This window comes from Pseudorasbora parva, chromosome 13, assembly GCF_024679245.1.
Source record: "Pseudorasbora parva isolate DD20220531a chromosome 13, ASM2467924v1, whole genome shotgun sequence".
Lineage (NCBI taxonomy): Eukaryota > Metazoa > Chordata > Actinopteri > Cypriniformes > Gobionidae > Pseudorasbora > Pseudorasbora parva.
Genome location: NC_090184.1, coordinates 31,977,193 through 31,990,087, shown reverse-complemented (window position 1 = coordinate 31,990,087; position 12,895 = coordinate 31,977,193). Strand labels below are relative to the sequence as shown.

Here is a 12,895-nt window from a genome sequence, read left to right as displayed (position 1 = left end):
ATTAATCCTACCCAATACCTAAATGCTACAAAAACTACCTTACTAACTATTAATAAGCAGTAAATTTGGAGTTTATTGAGGCCAAAGTTATAGTTATTTGCAGGGGTGGTAAGTAATCAAGTAAAAATACTTTGATACTTTACTTAAGTATTTTTTTCGGGGATCTGTACTTTACTTGAGTATATTTTATTTGCATCTACTTTTACTCTTACTCCACAACAATATTAAAGGCAAAGTTTACTTTTTACTCCAATACATTTCCCCATGCCCGCTCCAAGTATTAAGTATTTATTGCACTTGATTTCCAAACCGGTCTGGTCATTCATGGATGATCCAGTCGGGTATAGACTTGGAAAAGCTGACAAGTCAGGTTTGCCACACTAACGTTAGCTCAGTGTTTCCCCAACTTTTTTATTTTGCGGCACACTATTTACTATGAAAACATTGGTAACATTTTACAATACAGGTGCACTATTATAATTCATGCCTAACTAATGCACAGATAATCATGAGTTAATGTATTACTAATGAAGAACTAAACCATTTATTAATGATTTCTGCATCAGCAACTAATGAACATTCTCTATGATTAATAGATTAAGTAATATATGAATTGCTATTAATTAAATATGACATCATTAATTCCCTAATAACATATTACATGAACTAATAATGTAAATTCATGTATTCAAAGCCATGCATTCCGACTCTCAGATGTGTTTAATTAATCATTAATAACAATTGGCAAAATTATAGTATGACTTTACTTGTTGAGGCACATGACTATTAACTAATTGTTACGTAATATGTCATTGTGGTTATGGCTTTTGAATTAATTTTGAATTAGTTAATAGTATCTTGCTCCTCATCTGTTTTATGGAGCTAATGTTATGGAACATGTCTATTTTAAGTTTAACCCCTATACTGCGTTAAGGTGCTTCATTGTCTCTTATTAATTGCAAATCTAACAAATTCTAAGTTGCAGTATCTAATCTTATCATTTGTTCAATTAAAGCATTGCATATCAGTCCCAAAAGATTTTATCTGCTTATTGATATTTACAGTTAATTTGAATATTTACTTTTTACTTTCGGTACTTGAGTACGTTTTAAATCTGATACTTTTGTACTTTTACTCAAGTGATGTTTGAATGGGGGACTTTCTACTTTTACTGGAGTATTTTTTTATTTAGGTATATATACTTTCACTCGAGTATAACTTTTGAGTACTTTTACCACCTCTGGTTATTTGTGAATATGTGTTCCCAATACTAAAGTGTTCCCGAAATTCTTTCTTCTGCTGAACACAAAAGATGATATTTTAAAGAACATGTGAAACTAAACAGTTGATGGACCCCATCGACTTCCATAGTAGGGAAAGAAATACTGGTTTGTCGGTTTTGGTACTAATATTCTAAAAAAAATCTTCTTTTGTGTTCAGCAGAACAAAGAAATTCATACAAGTTTGGAACGACTTGAGAATGAGTAAATGATGACTGAATTAAAATGTTTGGGTGAACCATCCCATTAACCGTGTGAATTACCCACCACTTTCACTGTATGGAATAAAGCAGTGCCCTCTGCAAAAATATCTAATTTTGTGTTCCACAGAAGAAGAAAAGAGGATTTGAACAACATAACACCAAGTAGATTAGAATCCAAAAAATTGCTTAATCTCAAAGGTAAGAGAATAAATGTTTGGGAGTGGTCCTGACCTGATAAAATGAATGTTACTAGGTTCACAATTCTGCACTGTCACCACAATTGATGCACAGACACTCATGGTGCATTAAGAGTACAGCACATTATATTGGGTAAAAAGTGTCTGAGAATAACTATACGGTATGACCATCACATAGTTCAACAAGAGCTTCCATTGGCCTCTTTAACTACTATTACTTAGTGCATGGAAGCTAAGCTGACCTCTCGTTTCCCTCTGGTTGCTAAACAGTTCATTGTTCATCCGGGTTTGACTGACGCATGATATCTTAAGAATAATTAGCATAAGCATTATGTGACCGGATGGCAAAACAACAGCACAGCACCTGCAAATAGCCACAAGGCCATCAGATTAAAAGATACAGTATACAGCACCAACCACACCAAATGAGAGCTTATGATATCTGAGTGATCTGGAATGTCTCTAAAGAGCTGTTCACACACAGCAATTTAATAGTTGAAAACAAAAGGAAAAAAGAGGACATTTTCTTTTAAAACTTAAGTACTTTTGAAAACAAATACTTCTGTACTTTTACTTAAGTAAAAATCAGTTTTTACAACTTTCACTTGTAACAGAGTAATATTTGACCAGTAGTACTTTTACTTTTACTCAAGTAATGAAGTTGTGTACTTTGTCCACCTCTGGTTTCTACCTGCAGCATCCATCTGTATCATGAGGTGTTAAGGTATGGCTGGCCATATTGGTGAATTTTGTATATTGTCAATAGTGTAGTGTTGTATGAAGCACAGCTCACATTCAAGCCAAGCAGCTTTCTGTTGGTCAACGCCGCAAATGTGCAACTTTCTGTTAGTCAACTTGAAACTGTTGTGAAATCTTTATGGGGAAATCTTTCATCCTCAGACAAAATTCCTGATTGCATGGATTCCCTACTGAAATGACTGGATTCCGCCTGCAAATGTTTGCAAAACAGCGGTTAATATGATCACATCTTTACTCATGCCACTTTAAACCAACATGAGCATTGGTTGATTTGTAAATTGCTGTAAGTGTGAAGGCCCTTAAAGGGATAGTTCACCTAAAAATAAAAATACATCATTTACCTTATGTTGTTCCAAACCAGTATGACTTTTTTTTCTCTGGAACACAAAATAAATCTTTTTTTTTTTTTTTTTTTTTTTTTTTTTTTTTACAATTTATTGAAAGTCAATGGGGTCTAATGTTGTTTTAAACTCAACTGACTTTGTGTTTGGACAAAAATGTCTTTTGTGAAGAAAAAAAAAGTAATAGGTTTGGGACAACATGAGGGTGAGTAAATAATGACATAATATTCATTTTTAAGTGAATTATGCCTTTAAAGATGCACTCAATATTTTTTTTAACACAAGAAAAGTAAAGAGTTATTTTTTACAAATATGTTTAACATCCCAGCTGCTTTATTTTATATGGAGTGGGTCTCTCATCGAGGCAACCATATTGAGATCACATGACCAGCTGAATAATACTCTTTTTAACCTACTTGTTTTTGGACACTTTTGCTTGTGGAGTAATAATACCACCAAAAATAATACTGATAACTATTGTGATGATTCATCCACAACACTAGGTGTCAGTATAAGACGATCAGAACTATACAAACAAAACAAAAAAAATACTGAGTGCACCTTTGAGACTATAATAAAGACGATTGGTCTATAATTGCTTATTTTATCACATCACAATAATAGACGACTATTATTCACTGAGAACTAGCAGTACAGGTGTGACAGTTCACACAAACAATTCTCTGTATGATAAGTAACGGCTGAAAGCACCACGTGGAAGAGTAAAAGAAACACTGACAGATGTCTTCTGGGCAGACTGGTATTCACAGCAGCAGTGCCAAAGCATCTGGTCGGAGGGAGAGAAAGAGAGCAGCACAGACGTTCTCTCTCTTTCTTTTCACGTCTCCCTCTCTCTCGCTCTCATTTCTTCCATGCTTTCTCCCACAATGATGTCAGTTTGCTAGTGGTTAACAGCACTCCTCCAGTGGAATGCTGAGCATGGGTGGTTTTGGCCATGCAAGATGACGGTAGGGAGGAGAAAATGAGGCCGAGAGAGAAAGAGAGAGACATGGAGAGTGAGAGAGAAGGAGAGAGAGGGAGGTCAGTGTCCTTGGCAGGTTTTGCAGCACATCTGTCTGAAGTATGCACGACTGCAAAACTTGAACCTGAGCACCAGGGGGCAGTATGCCACTGTGTTCACATCTTTACACTCTGCAGGACACAGAAAAAGTACAGTCAGTCACATTAAAAATGAAAGGCAATATGCATCCCAGTTTCTTCAAGCATGTAACAAATTTCCAAAACAAGTACTTTGTGGTGTACAGTTTTAGGGACCATGTCCCTATTTAACTTTGGAAAGCATGGAGGGATGATGTATTTTTGTAGACCAATACCCGGAAATCTCGAGTTAGCATTTTATCACTTCCATTTCCAAATAAAAAAATCCCCAAAAAAGGTCTGAGGTTAACAAAAGCTAAAGATATTTTCACGGTTGTCTTTTATATTAAATACATCAGTAGTACCAGTGTCGCAACCTAGCAACTTTTTTTTGGACTGCTGGTTAAAGCCCCACTTGGCTACTTTTGCTCTCGGGGTCCCCCTACAGTTTGGAAAAAATAATGTCCTCAAATACTGTCGTAAGATCTGTCCTCCTACAACAGGGGATGCCATCGCGCATGCATTTGTTGACATGACAGCCCTGATAGCCCTGAACTAGTGATGCGCGGTTGGTCGCGGGTGCGCGGCGGGTTGTAAAAATATATACAGTGGTGCGGTGCGGCCAAATAACTTCATAAAAGCGTCCCGCGGGTCGGTGCAGCAGTTCCCCTGAAAACTGCAAGAGGAGTTCTTCTGGCGTCGCGTGTGAAATGTCTTCATCCCAGGTAACGTTACAGTCAGTGGCATATGCTCCAGCATGTCATATGAATATAATTTCATGGGTTTTATTTTTTTCAAACGCCAAATAATCACGATGCTCACGTTTACAAGCCAGCGTCATTATAGTAGTCTATTGGTTACCGTTTTACAGAATCTATATGATACTTCAGTTCAATGTTTGAGTGGTAGCTCACCGTAACAAGCATGACAGCATCGGTCGGGCACGCCTCCTTCAGCTCACGCCGACGAGCAAACGCTGGTCACATTTTGATCCTCGTCCTGCCTTTAATCCCATCATTTTTTCATTTCCTCTTATTGCTTTCCTCCAACAAAACCTTTTCTTTCTTATTTGTCTCTGCTGCTTCAGACATGACTATATTATCCGACGAACAAAGTTGGGCTCGCACGTCCGAATGTAAGGAAGTGTGTGTGTTGGTGGAAGTGACGTATATGCCGTAAAGCAGTCGAGTTTTGTAGTTCTTTTCTTTTTCTCAGGTTACTACCCGAAACCCGAAGTTTAAAAGTACGATTAAAAACGATACAGACCCCATCAGGCTATGGCAGACGTGTCATTCAACCTATTGTAAGTCGATTTATCATCACAAGAGTCTTAAAAAATATATTATGAAGGTTGAAAAGTTACCTAGTGCTGCTTTAACATGTCAGTCACTATAATCATACTTGTACTGCTGTCTGACAAGAAATACACAAATGACAACAGCTTTATTGGACATTATATCAAAATACAGTATGGGAGCAAGGATTGCGAGAGAAAACAAAAGTAAAGTGCTGACAATTACCGTTACCATTTGTGAAGTTACCATTTTATTCATTTGTGAAGATTATCATGATGAACAAATTAACGTAAGAATCACCATAAACTCTTGTTGGTTTACAGATTATTTTCTGCAATGATCCCAAAGTCAGTGGAAAAATCCTATTGGGTTTTGGTTAAGGAAACCAGGGTGATGCTAACTTCTGGGTTGGCCAACAAAAAGATGTCATCACTGCAGCACTCTATACTATTCAGTGTGCAGTAAACATTATATCAGTATTGGGACATATAGCCGTTAAAGCTGAAAGAGCAATGGGTTTTGTATACCATTTCAACATACTATCATTTGCAACATGCCATTATTACATAGAGGCCAGACAGTTTACAAAATGGAGACCTCTAACCTTCAGGGTTATCTGTAGGGCCACCGTGGTCACACTTGCTCTTGCACTGCTGCATGGGGGCGGGACGATGCATATCAGGGCAATCATTGGATGGCTGGCCAGTGTGTGTCAGACACTGCACTAAACGAATCTCCTGACCCATACCGCATCTAGCCGAGCACTAGACACATGTCAAAAAGGACAGGGAACATGAATAAGAAAAGTAACTTGGAAGGTTTTCATGGAGCTTCACGCATGTCGACCCAGCTAAATTGTTTTGTCTTCAGTAGATAGATAGGCAACATTTTGTTTCCATCTTTTAATTTTATGACATCTTTTTAAATGTATGAAATCATAATGATTAAGCACACTTTATGTTATGAAAAGAGCGACAGCATAGGTGTATTAATTTGATTGATTTTTCATTGTCATGTAAATAAACATCTCAAGAATAAATACTTTTAAAATAGATTTCTGTCAATATTTGTTGCATAATAAAAGTTGCCCTGAAAACACACATTAAAATAACAAAAGTAAGAATAATGTTTAAGGATAGAAGCCTTTGCTTCATTTTTGTAACAGAATAAATGAATGAATGAATGAATGAATGAATGTACATTTGTTTTTTCCCTTTTGCCATTCACTGCTATTCAAGTCATTATCTAATTTGACTTAAACAACACTTATGTCAGATGTTTAAAGTTTTTGTGATAAATTCACAAAGTGAATTTGACTGTTTTAATAAAATCTCACCTCTGACCAGGGTCCTGTAACCCACTGCGGTGGTGGGCAACGTTGTATGTTGCAGCGCACCCTGGTGGTCGGACGGTTTTGTTTTGGGCACTCTGACTCTGGCAATGTTTCACCATTCTCTCCACTTCTGCATAAAATCACCCTGTATCTATAACCAGGACCACAGCTGGGTGTACACTGCAAAATAAAATAAAAATCACAACAGATTATGAGAGACCTTACTAAATAACTCTAAAACTATAGAAGTAGGCATTCACTATTGAAGGCGTTCTTCTACCTCAGACCAGTCCAGGGCATGCCATTCTGGTGGGCAAGTGTGGTTGTTGCATGGCTCTGTGATGGACGGCCGCGGTGTGCTGCAGGCCACGTCATCCAGGACTTTCTCCTCTGTAATCGAGATCTTCCTCTTACACAGCACTTCCCGTGTGCGCACACCTCTGCTACAGCTCCGACTGCAATCTGACCAGTCTCCTGTCCACCACCTGACAGAAACACATATACCAGCAGATATCAGGGACTGACGGGACCGCATTGATCAGGCATAACAAAGATGTTATGTGAAGTCTTGTACATGTACAGTGGGCTTTAGAAAAATTGTATATTGTGTGTGTGTGTAATATTGTAATAATATTGTGTGTGTGTGTGTGTGTGTATAGATGTGTTTATATTATATACTGTATATATATATAGGGAGGAAAATAAGCATTTGAACACCGTGCTATTTTGTAAGTTCTTCCACTTAGAAATCATGGAGGGGTCTGAAATTGTCATCGTAGGTGAATGACCACTGAGAAACATAATCTAAAAAAAAAATCCAGAAATAATAATATATGATTTTTAACTATTTATTTGTATGATACAGCTGCAAATAAAGTATTTGAACACCTGTCTATCAGTGAGAATTCTGATCCTCAAAGACCTGTTAGTCTGCCTTAAAAATGTCCACCTCCACTTCATTTATTATCCTTAATTAGATGCACCTGTTTGAGGTTGTTAGCTGCATAAAGATACCTGTCCACCCCATACAATCAGCAATAATTCAACAACTAACATGGCCAAGACCAAAGAGCTGTCCAAAGACACTAGAGACAAAATTTTACACCCCCATAAGGCTGGAAAGGGCTACGGGGAAATTGCCAAGCAGCTTGGTGAAAAAAGGTCCACTGTTGGAGCAATCATTAGAAAATGGAAGAAGCTAAATATGACTGTCAATCTCCCTCGAACTGGGGCTCCATGCAATATCTCACCTCGTGGGGTCTCAATGATCCTACGGTGAGAAATCAGCCCAAAACTACATGGGAGGAGCCGGTCAATGACCTGAAAAAAGCTGGGACCACCGTTTCCAAGGTTACTGTTACTGATAAAACACTAAGACATCATGGTTTGAAATCATGCATGGCAAGGAAGATTCCCCTGCTTAAACAAGCACATGTCCAGGCCCGTCTTAAGTTTGCCAATGGCGACTGCACTGTATTAAGGAGAGGATGACCAGGGCTATGTATTGTGAGATTTTGGGGAACAACCTCCTTCCCTCAGTTAGAGCATTGAAGATGGGTCAAGGCTGGGTCTTTCCAAGATTACAATGACCCGAAGCACACAGCCAGGAAAACCAATGAGTGGCTCTGTAAGAAGCATATCAAGGTTCTGGCGTGGCCTAGCCAGTCTCCAGACCTAAACCCAATAGAGAATCTTTGGAGGGAGCTCAAACTCCGTGTTTCTCAGCGACAGGCCAGAAACCTGACTGATCTAGAGAAGATCTGTGTGGAGGAGTGGGCCAAAATCCATCCTGCAGTGTGTGCAAACCTGGTGAAAAACTACAGGAAACGTTTGACCTCTGTAATTGCAAACAAAGGCTACTGTACCAAATAATAACATTGATTTTATCAGGTGTTCAAATACTTATTTGCAGCTGTATCATACAAATAAATAGTTAAAAAATCATAAATTGTGATTTCTGGATTTTTTTTTAGATTATGTTTCTCACAGTCACCATGCACCTACGATGACAATTTCAGACCCCTCCATGATTTCTAAGTGGGAAAACTTGCAAAATAGCACGTGTTCAAATACTTATTTTCCTCACTGTATGTATATATATTTCAAAAGAAAATTATGATACATGACAAATTTCAACTTTCTGATATATATGAGATGTGTGTGTGTGTGTGTGTGTGTGTATATGTGTGTGTTTATATTATATACTGTATGTATGTATGTGTGTATATGTATATATATATATATATATATATATATATATATATATATATATATATATATACACATATATACACACACAGTATATAACAAACTTATATACTGTATGTATGTATGTGTGTATATATATATATATATATATATATATATATATATATATATATATATATATATATATATATATATATATATATATATATATATATACACACACACACACACACACACACATCTCATATATATCAGAAAGTTAAAATTTGTCATGTATCATTATTTTCTTTTGAAAAAAATTAATTATGACTGAATGAAAAAATAATGTAAATAAATCCCTTTTTTTCTTTCTTTTTTTTGTACTAATTAGCAAATGGGTGGTACACTAATTGGGTACTAAAGTGACTTAGTAAATTAGTGGTCTTTTGGTAATATCTGAAAGGCATAAGGATACATTAGCATTTACAACACATCTGATGTGCATCCCTGACCATGTGTGAATGTGGTTTGCGTGATCAAATCACCATGTGTTCCCTTATGCATGCCATTTACACCTGAATTTAGTACAGTGCATATGTGTTTGGATCACTCGGGATGGATGGTAATGCCACACACACAAACACATACAGAACACCCACGTTGGAGGGCAGGGCTCCGAGTTGCACGGCCTTTTCTTGTCTTTGGGCTTGTTCTTCTTGTCACAGAAATGGTTGTAAACCACAGAGAGGTCAGCTTGTTTCTTGCACACTACCTGCTGGATTTGAACCCCTGTGACACAGAGAACAGTCTTTGCTATATAAATCATGCTAGATTATCGCAATACCTAATCATATAAACATGAAGCTTTGATGTCAGTGCGGTTTCATTTTTGTCTTTGTGTAAACACACAGTCCCTGTGAAGTTCTTACAGTTGTGATCCGTTGCGGCTATGGCTCTTTTTCAAAACCTAGCGAGCTGCCTTGTTACTAAATAGACAGCGGCCATCTAAGGTAACATCCTCTGAAATGGAACCTTATAAGTGGCTGGTTTTAGAAGGTCACTAAATTGGTGACAAATATTACAATTCTGGCCTGATACCAAAAAGCTTATTATTTATTTTTGGCCAAAAAAGATAAAAGGCTAATTCTATACTAAAATCAATTCTATACTTTTTTTGTATACTACCGTTAAGAAATTTGGGTCAGACTTTTATTTTATTTTTATTAATACCCTTAAGACTGGAGTAAAATTCAGCTTTACCATCACAGGAATAAATTACATTTTAGACTACATTAAAATAGTAAAACAGTTATTTTAAATTGTAAAAACATTTCACAATATTACTGTTTTTGCTGCATTTTGATGAATTAAATGCAGTCTTAAGCCTAGTTCACACTGCCCGATTTTTGCCCCGATTTTGAGTCGCCGACAGGTTTTGTGAAATCGCCGACAAATGCCCGAGATCACAGGCAAATCGGTGCTCGTGCACGCGAGTGACAATCACGCAGTATAAAAAAATCAAAGACGCGATTAGAGAGAATCGCCAACAAGTCACCGACGCCGTTGAGATATTTGGCATGCTAAATATCTGGACCTGTCGGCGATTGAAACTCCTGCTGTGTGAACTGCGTTCTGACTGAAAATTACATCGGCGATGACCGACAGTCAATGAAAGAGTGAGATACAGGGCAGCGGGGGGTTCAGGGAGTTCAGGGGGGGTTCAGAATATCAGTATTTTAATAGATATATTTACAATTCTATCAAACAGAAACAAAGGCCAAACATTTGCACATCCAGCCACAGCAGCTGCACATTACAAAATTGTTTATTTACCTCAAACTGTCTTTGCAGAACACAATCCTGGCACCCTCTGTCTCTCCAACAATTTCTTCCGCCATAATCTTTTTTCTTTTTCTCCACAAATCAGCACACATACAAATTGAAGCAAATTGTGCAGTTTATCATTTTTAATAACAAGTCCCGAGCTAGAAGTTCGGTCTGACGCACGTGTGATCTCGCTTTGTTTATTTGACACATCGCACGTGTAGTTGGGAGACGTAGTTTGTGTACCGGAGAGAGAGTTGTCGGTGATTGTTCCTCTTGTTCAGCCATGCAGTGTGAACAGCTCTGTCGTCAAACCATCGTGCAGTGTGAACACAGCAGTGACTGAATGATACCCCAGATAGTCATGCACTGTGAAAAGAGCAGTGACCCGACGAGTTTGAAAATCATGCAGTCTGAACTAGGCTTTAGTTGAGCATAAGAGAATAATGTCCCCAAACCTTTGAATGATAACCTGACAAAAATAAATCATTTTAAATTCAATAAGTAAATTTATATTATCACAACAATATAATGTACAGTATGAAAAAGAGATAAATATTTGGATATTATGCATGCTCATTTCTCCTATTTTAAATTTTTTTATTGGCAGATATATATTCATTATGGAGCATTATCGATATATTTTTTATATATTATATAAAATAAATCTCGAACTCTGGCTGATAACTGATATGGTACAAATACTGTATATCGTGCATCCTTATGTTTAACACTTTTCAGTTTTATAATATACATTTATATTGTTTTGCCTGCTATTTTGTATTGAATTTAATGTTTTGTGGCATTTCCTTTTCCATTTTAACAACCTTTAAACGGTTCTGGAACAGATTCCATGTTTTCACAAGCAAATTAGTTCTGAGTCACAGCTAATAGTTACTTATCAGCAAGATAAATACGGGTCATTAACTCACAAAGCATGAATGCAAGAATAAAGGGGAAAAAGCTTGAGGATAGGAAGTGACATCTAAGCTGGGGTTATATACAGTCCATGTAAGTGTTTTTCCCACGTTTTCAAACAGGTCACACACACATCCTATCAGGCAGACATGGGAAATTTGAATTGTTTATGTGAACTGTGTTGGTAAACTTGATGTTCTTGTGCATTAAGCAATCACTATGAATGCGTACACCATTTAAATTCAGTTTCTTTGAGGAATGCCACCTTCATGTGTGAATAATTTTCTTATATGTGTCAGTGAAGAGACAACGAAACCATAACAGACAGAAAACCCTTACCTCCTGCACACAATGCAGAGCAGCGAGACCAGGATGTATAATGCCAGGCATAAACACTCAGTGGATCTCTGTTGACAGGTGGGTTAAAACGGTAATGGATCCCAGGATTTTCCTCACGGACCAAAACCTGCAAAAAAAACAAAAACAAAAAAACCTGCTTGATCCGACCATCAAACACTTTGATTTCAAACTTTCAGCAATTTCATGAAGCAGGATCGTTTGTAATCAAATTAAATAAATAAATAAAAAACATCTTCCTTTGCCAGAACAAACAGATATTCCAGACTCAAACCCACGTTATGGTTTCTGTGCCGAGCTGATCTGAGTGCTCAAAAAAAAAACAAGCAATGTTTTGATAGTGCAAAGAAACACATTGTTTACACCTTTTGGTGCAATAAATCTACAAATTGCTTACCCATTGTTCTCACAACATATTTAACCGGGACAGGAGTAAGTATTTATGTAAAAAAATTACACATTTCAGCTTGAAATAACATTTATACTGAAAATTACACTTAGCAAATACATTGCAGCTGTCTAAATTCTGAGGCATCTGTACCAACACAAGCAGCGCACAAATATCCTGCTTGAACAGACCACCCAGCATTTCTGCATTACCATGACGATCAGGGTCATGTTGGTGGGTCCAAGTGCTTCTAGGGTCTCCGGTTCATTGGTGGGTCGGCGATAGTGGAAGGTGGTTCCTGCGATGTCAAAGCGTCGTGATGTGTCAATGGTCAGCTTGCCGTTGATGAAATACTGATCCCCCTTGCTCTTCAACACTGTAATAATCATGGAAATGGTTAATAATTAACAGGCCTCAATACACAGTACAAAAAAACAAAGACACATTTGTTAATGTACAGGCTTTTTTTCATGCTTTGACTAACCCCAGGGCGTGGATACACTTTGAAATCTGGGTTAAATAAGGTTTTACATTTAGAAGGAAGTTTTTTTGATTATTGAAGCTTTGTGGCAATCCCCAAATTGTGGTGCCAAAGTGTAAAATACTATACAGTGTTCTTTTAGCAACAGGCAACCAATCATAATAAACTCATGGAGCCTCTAAGGGCTATGGCTATGGGAAAAATATGAAATGGAAGGGAAAGTTTTGCGTTTTC

The 12,895-nt window shown here is 37.2% G+C and overlaps 1 protein-coding gene across 2 annotated transcripts in view; it reads right to left on the bottom strand.

Annotated features, from left to right (window-relative positions):
• Positions 1-3,370: 3,370 nt before the first annotated feature.
• adamts10 (ADAM metallopeptidase with thrombospondin type 1 motif, 10) overlaps positions 3,371-12,895 on the bottom strand; it is a 79,564-nt gene continuing 70,039 nt past the window's right edge. For both annotated transcript variants that reach the window (XM_067413957.1, XM_067413956.1), the window contains exons 19-25: positions 12,393-12,556; positions 11,775-11,901; positions 9,353-9,482; positions 6,787-6,991; positions 6,510-6,686; positions 5,778-5,937; positions 3,371-3,932 (exon numbers count right to left, since the gene is read on the bottom strand). In XM_067413957.1, the coding sequence (XP_067270058.1) occupies positions 3,823-3,932; positions 5,778-5,937; positions 6,510-6,686; positions 6,787-6,991; positions 9,353-9,482; positions 11,775-11,901; positions 12,393-12,556 (1,073 nt within the window). In that variant the 3' untranslated portion in view covers positions 3,371-3,822. The remainder of the gene's footprint in view (positions 3,933-5,777; positions 5,938-6,509; positions 6,687-6,786; positions 6,992-9,352; positions 9,483-11,774; positions 11,902-12,392; positions 12,557-12,895) is intronic.